We start from the raw sequence: 18,069 nt of genomic DNA on the forward strand, positions 1-18,069 counted from the left end.
CTGCATTCTTACGCAAAGAAGCATTACCGTGCAATTACAGGGATGCTCCAGCCATCATATGCACATGATAGCTGTGTCCCCTTTAAATTATCATTTTCTCCTCCTTGAAAATGCATGGAGGGATTCAGCGGAATTCCCACCTATGCATGTGCTAGCAGGGCACGTGTTTGTGACAATAATTCATCAAGATAAAATAATGCTTTTGGTATTAACATACACAAAGAAAAAAATCTTAGAATTTCAAATGAAGAATTGTTATTATAATGTTATAATCTCAATGTTTGAGCATGCGAAGAAAAGACACAGGCAGATCTGTCATTTTATTATTTCCTTAAAAGAACTAATTAAACAAAAACAACACAGAAGCAATTCAAATGTTTTTCCAATCATGCTGTAAGGAACCTTAATTGCCTAATTATCTCAATAGCACATGTAACAAATCCTGAAAAACCAGGTGTGGGAAAATCTACCAACACTCTAGCAGACACTCCGAGCTGATACACTTCAGGAGTGCCTGTTGTCCCCATTGTTCAATACCAAATGCTAGGCACTTATATTACAACTTTCTGACATCTGATTACATGTTTCAGAGCTGGGCACACTCAAACTACAATGCCCAGCTGCTAAAATCCTATTCCTGGTGGGTCCATATTGGTGGAGTCTGATAATGGCAGATACTGTATCTCAAGCTAAGCTACGATGCTTACACCTGAAGACTGTCATTGGTTGCTGCTCTTTGCTTCAGCTCTGTTTCCTTTATAAGGTGTGCCCCACCCGTTATGTTTGTCGCAGCCTGCAGTCTACAGGTATGTCTCTCTGATATGTGTTTAGATTTCATGTTTAGTATGTTCAGTACCTCTGTAGGCAGGGTTTAGTGCTAGGACCCACCGTATATTGGAGTACTTTGGCGTAGTGGTGGGCTAAGCATACTATGGCCATATGATGTGACGGAATCTCCAATTATTATCACATAGTCCTAGGCTAGTCCTGTATTTATGTATGCCTTGTCTGTTATGCTCCTTACTCTGCCCCCCTTGCTTGCTATGTTTCCTCTGTACTCTGCTTAGCTTCCCTACTCCCAGCCTGCAGCATCCTGCACATGATTCTAGTACTATGTCTCATGTCTGCTCCAGGGTGCCTGCAGGGTATCTCCAAGTTCTGCTCTGTTCTGGACAACATTCGCTGCTATGTCAGGGCGCTGGTATGTGGCTGCACAACCCTAGGTGCTCAATACCCAGGTGAGTGCAGTCGCCCTGCACAACTCCGGCAATGCTCAATAGCTCCTGAACTCCATCTTTCGGCACTCTGGGTCATCACAGTCGTCTGTATGGACCCAGTTCCTGACAGTGTAGCTGAGTTGGATTTATCTCCCTTTCTCCTTCCCTGTCCTTACAAAGGCTGCCAGAATCAGCTTCCACCAAAGAGGTATAATACCTCTAGCAAATGGAGGAGGATTACTTTATTGGGAAGAACAATACTGCAGATCCTGAGAATAGGAAGTTAAGATAGCAGGACCAATTTTAAAGACTGGACTGGTCTTCTAATACATATATAATGCTTGGTCTGTAAACATAATTATAACAGAGGTCTACTTAATGTTTACTGAGTTGTCAAGTGAAGTATTTGGGAAAAGTGACAGATTTGCCTTAAGTGTCCTCGGCATTACTGTCACTTGAATGTACATAACTAATGTACATGAATTTACTTAATGCCTTTGTGCTTTCTTACATAGCCCAGCCTCCTGGACATCATGCATCTTATTTACCTCACTATTGTACAACCACAACCGCATATCTTCTTCCTTTATACGCAACCTCTGGGAAAGATACTCATGGATTTCCTTTATTGTCTGCATGCGGCCGAAGCAACCGGTATAAGCCAGCACCCGTTTCAGCGGGGCATTTGGGGAGGGAACATTTCCTGTTAAGTAATGGATTAGAGAAATAAGAAATGACAAAAATAATCAATATTTATCAATATCAATTAATTTACGGTAAATAATGCTAAAGTTAAAGGACCATTTCATCCCTATTTCCATGTAAAGTGCACACAAAAGTTGCTGTATGCAAACTGGTGTAATCATTATTAAATCCGTTAGAAAAGTAGTCTCTACTGAAAGCCATAAGTACTTCCGTTTGCATACCTAAGTATGCTTCCTGTACAGGTTCAGTAGCACACTCATTAAAGTTAATTTGAGTGGAGCTTCCTATAAACTCAATGGGAGTGGTGGCAGCCAATTGCATGTGTGCTAGCTGAAGTGCAATGTTCAGCAAGGATCCATGTGATTGGCTGCTTATACTCACATGAATAGCACAGTGTTTCCTTGTTGCGCTTTCTGGTTTCAGTAGAGGCCGTTAGAACAGAAGGAAAATGAGATAGAAGAGCCAAACTAAAATAACTAATGAAGGCAAGCACCAATTTCTATGCAGTAACACGTATTGGGAGTCCATGATCCTTGAGAGTAATAGTTCTCCTCACAAGGTCATATGTTGCCCCATGACATTCCTAAATTATGTTGGGTGTATGAGTTGTTTTCTGCCAACAGAATAATACCTTCCTTATAAAGGAAATAACATCCCTTTTATGTAAATATGTTAAAAGAATGTTAGCATTTATTATATCCATCCATGAAGAAAATAGGAGCACTCGCAGGACTTCATATTGTGATGTTCATGGATATCTAATTGTGATGGAGGATCAGCACCGGAGCAAGTAAATGTATGGATTAGAGTGTGCCTTCCATTCTTGGACAATGGATGTCTCAAACCGGTTAATAATTGGCACAAAAAAAAAATCAGATCAACATCTATGTTCAATGTAAAAAATGGATGTTGGGGGGTTATGTGTACAAAATCAGATATAAAATTCTAAACAATGAGTTATCGTCCTGGAAACAATTAAGAATGTTCCCGATTTGGCGCTCTGCCACAGAAAAGCTGATGTATTACTTCAATGATTTAGAAACATCACCCCTGAGCATCTGCTCTAGACTAGCAATGAAATGCTGAGTGAAAGATTTTTTTTTCCACAACCATAATACACTGTAATCTGAAGCTAAATCACACGATGCATTGGCTTGCAAGAAGACGATGGGCTAAGAAATAGTGATATCCCAAAAGAGCATCAATCTTTATATATAGTGAGAGGCTACCGAGGAGATTATGGTTTCATTCACAAGTCACTTCGATTGCTGCTAGGTACACAGAAAGCATTACAATCCTACGCTTTACGGGTCCCGGTGGACAGTAAAGAGTTAAAGATTTTACAAGCTTTCAGAGCCAAAGCTAAGCTGATTAATCACTGGTAGCAGGGTTTTTTCTCTGCTGCCAGCAGCTGTCTCCTCTTATTGACAAGAAAGGAAATTAAGGACAAACACAACTCCTAAAAAAAAAAGGAAAAATAATGCCGCCATAAAAATGATGGTTCATTTGGTTTTCAAATTAGCGGTATAGAGAATCACACTTGTTTTCAAGTAGAACCATATTTAATGCCTGCAATGAATATAAATGTAATGGATTTACCGCCATGGCTCTATGGCCACTATAGGGTGACCGCCATGTTTTTCAGGACACACACATATAATTAGTACATGTTGCTGACCAGCCCAGATAAAGTGCTGCCCTGTAGTTGACCGATTGGTTCCATAAGTCTATACATCCCACATACTACAGGGCAGCATTTCATCGGGGCTGGTCAGCAATATGTAAAAATTACGTGTGTCCCGGAAAACATGGCCGACATGGTCACCCTAGGCCACAAGCTTCTGTAAAAGGGTTGGTTACTATGGCCACGCCTTCCGTACTCTGGATTACAAGCTTCACTGCTTACATTTCTGGTCTCTGTATGAGCCATGACTATTTTTAATGTGTAAGTGCAATATGTATATCCCCACTGCATTTCGCTCATTGAGGCTAACCTAGCAGCACTTAAACGGTATAAGAAAAAGAAGAGCTAAGCACGGTTTTTAATAGCACTGTCCCTGTAAGATTGTATGTTACACTTTAAGAATCATTACAGCCCGATAACAAAACTAATACATCTATTGTGGATATATATATATATATATATATATATATATATATATTCACATATATTGATTTTTAGTGTTGGTTTGTAAGTGAATTAAGACCCCTCTTTGCTCCGGCATTTATGTGCCCCCCTAGATTACCAGGCAAGCCCTCACTCTAGACCACGACCTAGATGGCATAGCTAACAAATCCAGCCTAACCAATTTAATTACAGAATATATGCCACCTCTGCCCAGAAGTAAATCTCAGGTCTAGACCCTGCATAATGTTTGAGATTGAAAAGTGATGTTGTTACCATAGCAACCAAACCAGAACCACTTTTATACATAATGCCCAACTCACACTGGTAAATGAAACCTACCAATGTGGTGGTTGCCTGGCATTCTTTCTAGGAAATGAGAATACATTCTAAAGTTACATTGTTATGCAAACAACAGACCGCTTATATATCATATACAAACATGCATTACTGTTACTCCAAATTAATGATTAAATTACAATTAAAAGCACAAGCCACCTTGAGTAGCAAAGCAACAGTGTTACCTTAGTTGTATCACACACTGTAACCAAATCACCCCTTCAAAACAAAAAGCAAATTTTCAGCAATTACAGGTAAGAGGATTAGTTGTAAGATTACAGCAAGAAAGCATATACCATCAAAATAGATTAATGATTGATTTAACATTAATTAGTGCACAGCAGAAAAAAAAGTGGGACAAATCCTCAAGCTCCCAATTCTTTTGATTGCATGATATCTACCAAAAAAGATGATTTGAGGCCAGCAGGTATACTACTATAAGTTTGCTAGGAATATACCTATAAAAATAATGAGTTGAAAGAAGCAAAACCCATGGCCTGCACAAGAACTGCGTTTTATAGGAATCAATACAAAAGGCACAGAGTGCACTTTCCATGCAATAACGTCGGCCATATAATGGGATGTGGTTAAATCATGTTTTATGACACGAGTTCGTAAAGAGGCCATCTTGGGCCTTGTAATACTTTTTAACTAGGTACTATTCCATTCCAACAGCCATCATAATAACTCGTCCAGTCGGGAAAAAATTCTGCTAACAGAACATTTAAATCATAGTAATGGCCATTGCTTATTGCGTTTGGGCCGTTCTAAATAATTTATAGATCAGAAGGGGAAAAAAAAAAAAAACACAGGACGTATTTTGTCCGCACAGGACCGTAGTCCGCAAGAAGAAATATTTAATTTCAATATGTAAATTGTCGGCATGCTGGAATTTGGAAAGCGTTAATTGAATCGTTTATTCTGTTCAGCCCCTCCCCCGAAGATTCTTGTGCATGACCTTAGATAAAAGCCCCCATTGTTTTTCTGAAATGCAATTGAAGAGCTGCAGATTTTTTTCTGTCCGGATTCTTGCTGCATTCTTACGTTACCTCTGGGTAAATGCTGAGGAAACATTCTGAGGCTCATCATACCCATATTCACCCAGATGTTAGACTGCTGTTGGCGAGTCACGGGCTGCTGCCGCAAGAAAAGCAAATAGCGCGGGAAAAGCTCCAATTCTGGAAGATCTGTTTTGCTGTTTTTAATTACCTAAAAAAAAAAAATCAAGACAATAAAAATAATCAGTTATGTTTTGACCTCATTAATGCACATATTCCCTAAAATATAATAACTAATATTCTATTATAGCTATTTAATACATAATTAAACTGTAATGCACAATTAAAGTGTTACAAAACTAATGACCGATCTAGAGTGTACTAGCCAAAAATTGATGAGTAGTGACCTCACAACTGGCATTCCTATATCAGTTTCTCTTTGAGTAGAATCCAAATGAGGCAAAGCACAAAGTAATCTGATTGGCTGCACAAATTTCCAATGATTTGTAGGTTGTCTAAACTGTCACATAAGTTAGACTAAAACAAGCTGTTCTGCAATGCAAAATATTACTTTTCCATTTAAGAGAGTTACACAGGTCATCAGTGACAAAAAACCCTGACATTTCTGTATCTATATCTATAGACCTACAGCGCTTATTTTACTTAAGTATTATAACAGGGCTTATCCACCAAAGAGAGAGTTGGCAGAAGACTTAGCAGGAGGGCCATCTCTCTTGCACAAGCCCCGATCTGATCCTGCACACCGATTGACTGAACTATACATTATAATGGGTCATCTCTGACCTTCTTTCAGAAGAAGCTCCGTGGGCCTAGCCCTTTATCATGAAGTCAGGGAGGTTCAATGTCCAACTCCCGCTTTAGCAAATGCGCCCTAATGTAGTTATTTTATACATTAATACAGACTTAGTCATGCTTTGGGAGCTTCATGTAGAGAGTGCAGCACAAGAGTAAGCAAAACTAGTAAACTGAGCTCACAGGGTGAGACTCATGTGAATAATGAGGCTAAGGAACTGATGTAGAATTCATATAGACATTATATTGTCAGGGAGCTGAATTGTTCAGTTCTACATGACTTAGTGAATACTCCACTTTGTGTGTCTAGTTCACAACTATAAAGCCACCTTACATCTTGCTGCTGGCCCAGGCAATGGATGGCTTCTGTCAAGTCATTTTAACATATCTGCACAGTTATTCACACTTGGATCTATGATATAACCGCTAGTAAGAAAAGTCATGTCACTTACGGGTCGAGGTAAAGACAGATTAGCCCCATACCAGTGGTAAAGGGCTCTCCATACTGGCTCTGGTGCTATTTCATAATCTTTGCCACGGACGAGAGCGGGACTTTGTTTTAGACGCCCCCCTTCCAATGTCAAGGAAGGAACCTACAAACAAATACATGGAGGTACACAAAAATATAAGATATGATATTAACTCATCGATACAAAGGTGTTTATTTACTAAAGTGACAATTGGCATGGGAGTCTGCATGGGAGTCTACAGGAGAGCTGCAACTCCCTGCCTGCTATGTGGTCTAAGGTCTCCTGCCACTGGTGGTAAGTATATCATGTGTCTCCTGCATGGCAACTAGTGTGGGGTGTGACAGTCAAATGCATATGGTGGATTGTGTAGAATCCCCCCATTGTGTAATAAAATACAGCATTAGAAACATAATCCCTAACATAAAATAATGCACAGGCCCTTCCCAGAAATAAAGTGTGCCTCAATTACTATTTTTAGAGAATGTTTAATCATGTATCACAAAAGGATGTCAATTAGGAAAGGGTTCTTACACGTATATGTCTTGTTTTTATGTTAAATGGCAGATAAAACTGTTAAAATTTGCTTATCTGTCATTAGATAGACAAAACATGAAATGTGCTCCAAGTGGAACATCATCTTTCAACCCTATTTTAATACAACACATTATGCTACCATACCTACGTAAGCCTATTTAAATAAAAAATATACATTTAAAACCGAGTTTCATAATTTTTTATATATTTTTTTTTTTATCCAAAAGGGCAGTGACAACAGAAAAGCACTGTCAATGTAAAGTAATGTCCCAGCAGGTGCATGGCTTACCTTTACAGTTTCTTGTATAACTAGCGGCTGATTGTCAATAGCTCCAGGTTTCTGAGGATTAAGCAGAAACGAGCTCCCATTGGCACCGAGCATACACTGGTTATTGTTATCTGAAGAGTTATGCTGACGTGCAAAGCACAGGTCTGCACCTGTCGCGGTTGAATAAAGAAAGTCTAGAAAATAAGGAGAACATGCTTTTATTAATTAAGGACATCTTCATCAATGTATTATCAGTTTGACTTTTCCAAGTAGCTACTTTGACTGCAACTTTTTAAAACACCCTTGCCTTTCATCCCTGAGAAAGCAATACGAACTAGCCCAGCACAATGTACAGGACAACCAAAACAAATGGAAGGTCCAGACACTCAACCTGTTTCTCCTATAATAGGTGGTGACATACCCAATATTACCAAGTGACATAAATCAATTACTTAAAATTGATATCACCTAAAACTTGCATATATGCCCACCATTAAGACTTTTTTCTCTCTTTCTGATCTTGCGCTCTTTTTTCCTCACTATTTTCCTTCTTCTTTGATTCTTCACTTCTCACACACACACACACAACCACCATCTGGCAGCACCTCTCCTCCCTGCACTCAAAATAATGTGGTAGCCACTTCCCCTGCAAACATTATTATCCAGGAGCCCTACTCCATACATACAACACGATCTGGGAGTCCTTCCTTTTGGCACATAATACCATCCAGCAGCCCTCTCTATGACCTACACACAACATGGGCTGACAGCCCCACCCTACCATTGCACACAAAGAAATCTGGCAGCCTCTCTCTTTCCACATTACTTTAAGCCCCTCTCAGTGTGATCAACAACTCCCATGACGAAGGAATAATCTTTACATCTGTGTTACAATAAAAATATTTTTTTTCTTTGAAAGAAAAAGTTTTTTCAGGCCCTTTTTTACACACCGACATTGCTATACAAGGTGATTCCAATATTGCAGACAAGCCAGTGGAATCCTACCTGTGCTCAAGGGCAAATCTATAATGCACTATTCGTCTGTGAGTAAATGGATGAAGGCTTTAGGGACCCAGCCACTTACTCATGAAACAAAAATCTATAGCCATCTTATTTGATTTTCGACCATCTTTTTCTACTGCGTTCTGTAATGGAAAATACATTCCTTTCCCCATGGGCTTCACCTCAGATTAAACAAAGCATAAGAGCTCTGCTTGAAAACAGCCCTTGTTCTTACTGCTGGTAGTTGACTCTGAAGCTTCCGATGCAGAAGATATGTTATCTGAAGATCTGTCTTCTATAGTAGTATGCATGCCACCTCCTGTCCTGTCATCTTCCCTTTGATCCAATGAAGATGCTCCCAGAGAGTTTCGACTACCGTTTAACAATGGGCAAGGCTCAATGACAACGGGTTTAGATGATTCCTAAAAAAAAAATAAAAAAAGAAATGTAAATCAAAAAATGTAGGCAATGAGATGTTGTAACCTACACAAAAATACCGAAAATGGGTTCAGTGCATTATTTTTTTTGCTAGTCCGAAAAAATTCAAATTAAAGAGACCGTGTGTGAATCAATGACTTATTATTCAAAACACACTAAAGGCTCTCCTGAGTATTTTTCTGCTAGCATAACGGTAACAAATATTTCATTGCAATACCCAAGTGTCTCTCTACTGGTCAGTGCCTGCATAAGGTTTGTATTCCTGTTCGCAATTACGTAGATATGTTGTGTTTGCTGGTGTTTTCTAAATATGAATAACTAAGCACAGTAAGGACTCATTAAATCCAAACACATCCTTATAGGAAATTAAAATGGGAGATAGTGTGCACAGCTACAACTCACATCCAACACGGCCAGGTTAATCACAACCAATTTTTTCCACCACCAGCCACTGAAGCCACCAACGATAATGGAAATCTTTTCATAGCGTGGGTATATTTGTCCATTTGTACAGACTGGGGAACTACACTGTGATCAGTCAGCACAGTACACAAAGCATAATAACATATCATGCACTCTTTAGAATGCGGCAGACATATTTTGTTAAGGTTAATAATAAGACTGTGGTAAACTATACAATGGCTCATTGTTAATCACCCACGCTTGACTAGTGCAAGTATATGTAGGAAGGGACTACGTAGCATAGCCGTAAAGTGTGGTGATTATAGAAAGAAAGCTACCCAAAATCCCACATGACGAACAATGGCAGCCACCTGGTGTGTAGATACAGCTAGGTTCCTGTCAGTATTAACCTACGTTATCGTATACGGAAATATATTTTGTGCAAAGGGACTTCCCTTCAATCATGCTGAGTGCACTGTGACAGGGGCTATGCCATGCCGCCAAACGATATCCAAACTAATTCAGATTTCTTGCATACATCCTTTATTACAATATGCCCATCACAATCAATAAGGTCACTATGGAGTAACATTTAAAAGAGCAGTCTTTTTGGAGAAGCTGCTACTGTTCCAAACATGAGCTGGTTACTTTAAGGTTTAGTTTCATTTTAATGCTTAATGTCGCTTGTAATTAATGAATACCATCTCAGTCAGTCCCAGTAAGTTAGGACTGTCATTCAAAGCTCCGCCATCTCTGGCAGCCTCTTCAGTGCCTTAAAAGAAACTGGCCGTGAAATTGTCTCATCTGGGATCTATAGTTCAATTAAACATACCGCATGCACAGAATACTTTGCCTACATAATAAATTGGTTAAAAGTTGTCCCAGTTCCAGGGTACACATCATAGCTTATCTCAATACTCGCAGATGACAATTTCTTTTTAAAGAAAACAAACACAAATTGTACAAAATATCTCTGTAGGAAGCACATTAGCATTTCAAACAAGTATTGGCTAAGCTTTGTAACTGAAAGAGTAAGTAGGATAGCATTTTGCATCCAAGAATATCCTTCTACAATTAATTTATAATCATCCTAAAAAGGCCAGTATCACTTAAAAAAAAAACCCTTTTTATATGTATCAAATATTTATTAAGTGGTAAGGATAATGCATACCTGGAATTGACAAATTCTATACTATTCCCTGTTGTACATATAAACTAGTGTGTTGCAGTGGTTAAACATTAACAAAAATATATGAATACATCTGGTGAGCAGATTTCATGGCTTCTGTTAGGCTAAAGTGTATGCATAATTATATTGACATTTTCGATCATTATTTTGTTTTATATTTTCCAACCTTGGAACATTTTTTTGAACTACTTCTGGAATCCAATATTCAATCTCATTAAGTAACACAGACAAAGTTGTCCATGTTTCCATGTATGCAGGAGAGAACTCTTAAAATGGGCAGCCTGATCAGCTGCTTAATGTCCAATCTCTATGGGGCTCCATCAAAGGCTGAATGCAAGAGATAGATGGAAATGTAACAAATGTAATATAGTGTTGCATCACTATAATGCAGGATCAAAATAAATAGTCTTGTCTTCCCTGGGCGTTTTGGGTATAGTCGCTAATGTGGAAATCTGCAGGAAAGTTGACCATTTGAACTTCCCACCATTGTACGGTATATTGTAAACATCCAACCTCAGTGAGCTTCTCCTGCAAGAAACCAACGAGCTGACATTCAGAGAATCTACCCACTTTAACCTTGCGAGAAGTCTCGAGCTGGACCAGTATAATGTAGAGGATCTTTACTGATGTTATCCCTTTATCGTGCAGTGATATCAGGGAGAAGAGATTGTCACCTCTCCTGGCAAATGGCCATTGGTTAGTGACTATAACTTTTGTATAATCCATTCTGTGTGAATGGACATAAGCCCTACTAAATCTCTTTTTGCTTATGGCCTTTGGCACTTTGGGCTTCCCCAGCTAAAAATGACCTTTTTGTGGTTCTTAGGTTCTTCAAACAGGTTCCTTGTCTGAAATTTCATATTTTTATATTTTTGTTGACTGGAAGATTGACCAAAGGGGGGACTCAGATGTTTCTGTAGCATTTAAAGACTCAAGTGAAACAATGCCTTCAATAAAGCAATACACAAACACTTTTATTAAAGTAGAAAATAGATACAGCAAGGTATGAATGGCATCAGTCAACATAGTCAAAAGCTTGCCTCAAGAAAAAGGCCAGGACATAAAGCCTTTTAAAATAAAATTGATGTCTAATTGTCGGTGATGGCAACAGTACATATATCAAGAAAATGCATCGTGAGAGCCTAATTACGTTAATATATCACAACACATTTTGACTCATTCAACTGACAAGCCGTTCAACTTGGCTAATTATGCCACAATTAGGTTTTTGTTTTAATTGGAGAGCACTAGATGTTGCTCAATTCGTTAGTAACTGTATTGATGTCAACGTCACTGGGAAACAAAGCAGTAAATGTACAGACATGTCAGTGTTTTCAAATCACTCGTCAACGGTCGCTGAATTGCCAGAATACAAGAGTATTCCAGTTCCAGAAAAGGCGGGAAACAAGAGAGAAACACCTGACATTCACAAGCAAACTATGTTACTAGTAGATGAGGGATGGGAATACCTGAAATTCTCTGTTGACAGAAGGACATCATTCACTGATACATTAATTGCAACATTTCAAACAAGGATCTAGCTGTACTCACATATTTGACATAGTCTTTCCACTGCTGCCACCACTGCATGGAGATGAGGAACCAGTTGTGACCGAGCTGAAGGCCATGTCGACTTTCCCTTTCCAGCCATCCTCTGCAGGTTCAATAGCAATATTTAAATTCATGGAAAACGCTTAGTTGAAATGGATTTGCATTGGACACGGACATCAACGGGGATAATACTACCTGATGATCTGTCCTTCTTCCTCTGGCGTCGCAGGTCGTAAACCCAAGACGATGTGGCACACCTGAGAAATTAGCAGCATAATTTGATTACTAGTAATCGGTGACAGAAATATGAAAATATGAAACAACTGAATACAAGCTGAGGAAAATCAAAAACAGTGGAATTATTACTAGTTTTTTTTATTATTGTTTAATTTTATTATATGCAGAAAAGGTTAGATGTACTCAAGATGAAACATTTCTCAGGAGAACACAGGCATGTCATGCAGGTCTTTTATATTACTTATTGAAATCTGTACGGTGAAAACCCTCCCCAGCTCTTGAGACAATGAAACAAGAGGCCACAATCAGATTTCACTGCAACTTGCAGGGTGCGCTAAAATAAAATGTAATAAATTAAACTAACATTGGCCACTTCTACAAGAACCAATCTGCCATAGCACACCTAGATCCTCTAATTACCATTGTTTTAAGTGAATAGTTTGTAACTCCCAAGTTTTCTTTTTAGGACTCAAATGTCTCTATCCCACGCTCCTTTGCTAATTTCCATTTTTTCCAGGAGCACAAAACGTTTGTGAACATGAGTCCACTATAATAATCTATAACTCTAAAAAAGTATAAGCACCTTATAAAAAAAAAAAAACATCAATAGGTTCATAACATCATGTTAAAAAAGGGTCGGACAAATTTTCACGTTTAATAATGAGCATTTAGTGGCACTGCAGTATCAGTACTCAGTTTTCTTATTTTGTTGTCTGTATTTTCCTAGTGTCAGGTCAGGCCTGTTAGCGTGTATGTATGTGTGATAAATATATATATATATATATATATTTACACTCACTGGCCATTTTATTAGGTACACCTCGCTACTACCGGGTTAGACCGGTGGCCATACAAGGATGGACATGGTCAGCAACAATACTCAGGTAGGCTGCGGCGTTTTAACAATGCTCAATTGGTACTAAGGGATAGGAGTGGCACCCGGTGTGGTCTTCTTCTGCTGTAGCCCATCTCCTATGTGTTGTGCATTCAGAGATGGTATTCTGCATACTTTGGTTGTAATGAGTGGTTACTTGAGTTACTGTTGCCTGTCATCTCAAACGAGTCTGACCATTCTCCTCTGACCTCAACAAGGCATTTTTGTCCACACAACTGCCGATTGCTGGATATTTTCTCTTTGTCAGACCATTCTCTGTAAACCCTTGAGACGGTTGTTTATGAAATCCCAGTAGATCAGCAGTTTCTGAAATACTCAGACCAGCCTTTCTGGCACCAACAACCATGCCACGCTCCAAGTCACTTAAATCCCCTTTCTTCCCCATTCGGATGCTCAGTTTGAACTTCAGCAAGTTGTTTTGACCATGTCTTCATGCCTAAGTGCATTGAGCTGCTGCCATGTGATTGGCTGATTAGCTATTTGTGTTAACAAGCAATTGAACAGGTGTACCTAATAAAGTGGCGCGTGAGTGAGTGTGCGTGTGTGTATTTATATAGAGACACAAAAGAAATGCTGTGAAATAAGAAAAATGAGTACTGATATTGCAATACCACTAGATGCTAATTCTACTGTATATAAATGCTATCTATTGTTGGGCTAAACAATACATCCAATTGTGAATTATAAGATAAGGAGCGTTTGTACTATGGCGTGTGCTCTCCTTTTGTGCATTATTTTGCAAACTCCCACAAATGCGGTTTATTGCCCACTTAGTCACTGGCTGTACACTTCTAAACATATGCATTCTGTTGTTTGGTCTGGGATTCCATACTGATCCTTAGGTAGCTGGAATACTGTATCTTCCAATACACATTCATCAATAAGCAAGAAGACACACAGAGGCAGGTATGCTGACGTGTATGTTCGGTATTTGTTACAAGGAATTTGGAGGAAAAAGACCATCCTTCCATAATGACATGTGAAGGCTAAAAAGGGATGATTTTCGTCACTTGGCACTCTAAATATATATTTTTTTTCTAATTTTTCCCTGGTATCTGTTTGCTCCAGCTGACTCTGGGTAATAGCTCGTGAGTGATTGATTTGGGCTTCTACTGGACAGTTATCCAGACAAGAGAACATTTTCAACAAGACTTAATGAGCTGACCGAGTAATCAATGATGAAAACACAGCTGTTGTTGCATGCAGTGGCCTTTTACTCCTAGGACTTGGTATTAACTTGCATAACAAGAGAAGAATGATGAAGCCAGTAGTTCGCTAAATGCCATTCAAAATTCACCTAATTATAGATTTTGTTTAGCTTGCGTGCCCTTTTCCATTCTACTTTTCATTACTTCTTTTGATTTTTAGAGGCGGCAGTTTTTTTGGGGTGAAATGAGCCGAATCAAACTTGCGTTCAGCTGAATGAGCATCTTTTTACTTATTTGCTGCTTGTCCGCTTTCCTGGTGGCTGCTTCTGGACTGTGGTCAGGTTTTCTGCTAAGGAAACATTAAAAGCAGCCATTCACACACTCCCAGCGCCACTTCTTTTAGTGCCATGGTGAACGCATCCATGCCACTGACGCACGAATGTGATGCGGAGGGTAGTATTATTGAAAGAGGTGGACCAAGCAGGCCAATAAAAAAATCCCCAATAAAAACCAATTGTCACCTAAGAAGCAGACCGATGTGTCCTGAATAAAGTTTGCGCCAGAAGGGGTTTCATAGAGACCTTGAACTGGAAGCTCACAATACAAAATGTGCTGGTATAACTGACACTGTCAATATAATACAGGTCAAGACGAAAGAAGCTACTGTGTTAAGCCAAAAGACAAAACTTAAAGCCAAGTGAAAGAAAGAAAAAAATATATATATATGAGGCCTCAAGATAAACACATATTAGAATAAAGGCACAGAAATGCTACTTCCTTCTTTTTTGTGAATATAAAAGACTTTATTTTGTAGTTGTTCACCTCTATGCTTGAAGCAATACTTGTATTACAATGGATGTAAGCATCTTTCAAGTAGAAACACTTTACCTGAAAAAGCAGGTTCAAGAACTCATTGGCAAGAGCACTTTTGACGCTCCATATCTGGTAGTCCTCCAGCGTAAGCTGTCCGGCCTATGACACACAAGGTAGATATCAGCATTGACTTTAATGTATTACAGGATCTCAGGATTATTATTATTTTGTATTCATTAAGCACCCCCGTGAGCTTACAATCTAAGGGAGAAGAATGGGTAATTGAAAGAAAAGGGTTGAAAAGAGGGAGTAGTAGGCTAAGGATAAACTTTTCAAATCACAGAGCTGCCATATGCTAAATACACACATAAGATGCCTAGTTACTCATAATAATTGTTCATTAACATTAAAGGCTGTAGCCCACCAATGTTGTTTCTATTGCTAGTATTGCCATCTTAAACGGTTTTAATAACAGAATATTTTGTATTATCTTTTTGTTCATTACACATCATTAAATATCACTATATGTTCTTTCCGCACAATTAATTCATCAAAGCAATAGAGAACTCTCTGGGATTGACAGATCTGTACAACGGCAGTGCTTCATGCTCACGCGTTTAACACACACCACACACATAAAATGATCTTTACTTCTCTGCCTCCTTACCTTTGTTGTATCATGGGATTTCAAAATATTATCTACGATATCGCAAAGATTCATCTGCAATTCCTGTCAAAAGAAAACAAAGAGCTTTCAGCTTTAGTTGGAAATGTTCAAAGAGAGAACGGTTGTGCCTTTTAGGAAAGTCAAAATATTACACGACTGAACACAATGGCTGCAAATTAAGGAAGTTTATTGAAAAGAAAATGAAACAAAATGTTCTTCAATGCTAAACATCATTACTGTAAACAACACCGCATTTAATGCTATTTACGATTCCTCTTTGGAGTTTCCAAAACTGTTACAACATTTTGGTCACCACACCTGGTAAATCAGTATATAGAAACACTCAGCTTATTAAATGTAAGATGGGATTTCCATCTCCAGTCATTCAACAATCTACTTATTAAAGCTGCAGTACATTATTGGATATTTACCAGTAGGACCTTGAAGCAAATCTTAAAAATGCACTTAAATATGCTTTGAAGAATGTTCCTAGCAAAAGCGAACGTTTGATTCATATCTCAGACAGAAGTCTGTAGAAGATATAGGCCTTACTGGTATGGCATCGGTGCGGTTGTCCTTCCAGACCTCCAGAAGTGCAAGAACCATGTCTTCCAACTCAATCCGTGACAAAACACCATCCCGATCTATGTCAAATACCTTGAAACAAACTGATGACATGTATAAAATGATTATTAACATAAAGAGGGAGAATAAGAAAATACAGAAAGATTTCTCCCAGCTGCATAGTACCAGTGATATCATACATAAAGAGTTTATCATTCAGATTGAAACACACCTTGTGTCGTACTTTCCCAAAAAAAAGTTATATGAAGAACAATCACCATGGAAACCAAGAGATAGTCCAGCCAATTGCCCATCATTGATCATGTCCCCTAAACTGCTCCTTATAAGTATGATATAAATATGTTTAGTCTGCTTGAACAATTGTCGTAAAAGTAAAGGGACATGAAAATTGTTGATAAAGAACAAAAGCACCATGTATTTCCCCAGTATCATGAAAGAAAAGGCCATTAAGTTATGAAAGGAGAAATATGCCATTAGAAAAAAAGAAAACTATGAAATGCATGCATTTTTCAAAAACATTCAAACAAAATTGTATCGGCTAAAGAAAGCAACAGTGCTTAAATACCAAAAGACATTGATTATCAGAGTACGGAATGTTTTCTGAGATGTTCCTCCATTAGAAAAGAACAAATGTACACTTGAGTGAGTGGCATGGATTGTTGTATGCGGTAGAAAACCTTACGGACTATAAATGGCAGCATGTCTGGTTTAATGGGTCACCGCAGACATCCTGCGCCTACAAAATAACAAGTGCAGCTGAACACACAAGACTAAGACCATCAACTAACTACAAGTCTGTACACTTCACCTGCACGAGTGGTGTTCCAGGCAGCTGTTAGGTAGTTTCAGTCGTAAGGCATGGATGTCTGGGGTAAAAGTGCTTTATTTAATAACTTAAGTATTTATATTTGATTTGGGGAACATATGAAGGAAGCTGTCCACTACCACTACCTCCTTCCTGGAGCTTAGTACTTTAGGAAGGAGACCAGTGGCCCTCAGTACCTATGCATTGCCAAACACTGCCAAACACAAAAGACAAGAGGAGAGAGAGAAAGGAGAAACTAAGGGGTTTCCAAGAGAGCTAAAGTGTTCAGATAGCCATGAATGATGCATTGCTAAATCTATAGTGAATAGACAGAGATATAAGTACCAATATGATAATGTGGGCAATGCAGAACTGGGGAGATGATGAAGTAGGCATGGCATGTGTCACTAGAGACATAGAAATATTAGATGTGTAACTTTTTCTGATTTGTTTGTCCCATCTTTAAAGTAAATATTATTGCCCCCAAACATACTACTAGCACATATTTCACATGTTACCCCCACCCCTGGTAAGTCAATCATTTTTACTGATCTGATTTGTCCAACAATTAGTCCTTGATTATTTTGTAGTTTGGTAAACCGATTATGAACAAACCATTTACAAGCCAGTCAAATATCTTTATCTAAACGATATGTGGCTCAAATATGAGGAAAAATGCATAGTTACATTTCTGTCTCTCAGCCAAAGGTCCCCTACAACATGCAGACAGCCCACACGAAATTTCTTTGAAGTCTATATGATTGTCACGGTTTTCGTCAAAGGCATTAAATAACCCTGAAATACAAAGATTAAAACAGACATTATTTCGCAATCTTCCACCCACTTGCCGAGTTTCCCAATCACCTTG

General features: G+C 38.6%; 1 protein-coding gene across 4 annotated transcripts in view; it reads right to left on the reverse strand.

The window, feature by feature from the left end:
* Positions 1-18,069, reverse strand: part of USP32 (ubiquitin specific peptidase 32) — a 110,482-nt gene that overhangs the window by 17,201 nt on the left and 75,212 nt on the right. For 2 of the 4 annotated variants that reach the window (XM_053454571.1, XM_053454570.1), the window contains exons 7-17: positions 17,889-17,996; positions 16,364-16,479; positions 15,812-15,874; positions 15,220-15,303; positions 12,247-12,308; positions 12,052-12,154; positions 8,707-8,893; positions 7,491-7,663; positions 6,650-6,790; positions 5,478-5,595; positions 1,766-1,920 (exon numbers count right to left, since the gene is read on the reverse strand). In XM_053454571.1, coding sequence (XP_053310546.1) covers positions 1,766-1,920; positions 5,478-5,595; positions 6,650-6,790; positions 7,491-7,663; positions 8,707-8,893; positions 12,052-12,154; positions 12,247-12,308; positions 15,220-15,303; positions 15,812-15,874; positions 16,364-16,479; positions 17,889-17,996 — 1,310 coding nt within the window. Of the gene's footprint in view, positions 1-1,765; positions 1,921-5,435; positions 5,596-6,649; positions 6,791-7,490; positions 7,664-8,706; positions 8,894-12,051; positions 12,155-12,246; positions 12,309-15,219; positions 15,304-15,811; positions 15,875-16,363; positions 16,480-17,888; positions 17,997-18,069 lie in introns of all 4 variants that reach the window. The other 2 variants (XM_053454569.1, XM_053454568.1) reach the window with 1 other exon arrangement.

Source organism: Spea bombifrons, chromosome 2, assembly GCF_027358695.1.
Source record: "Spea bombifrons isolate aSpeBom1 chromosome 2, aSpeBom1.2.pri, whole genome shotgun sequence".
Classification (NCBI taxonomy): domain Eukaryota; kingdom Metazoa; phylum Chordata; class Amphibia; order Anura; family Pelobatidae; genus Spea; species Spea bombifrons.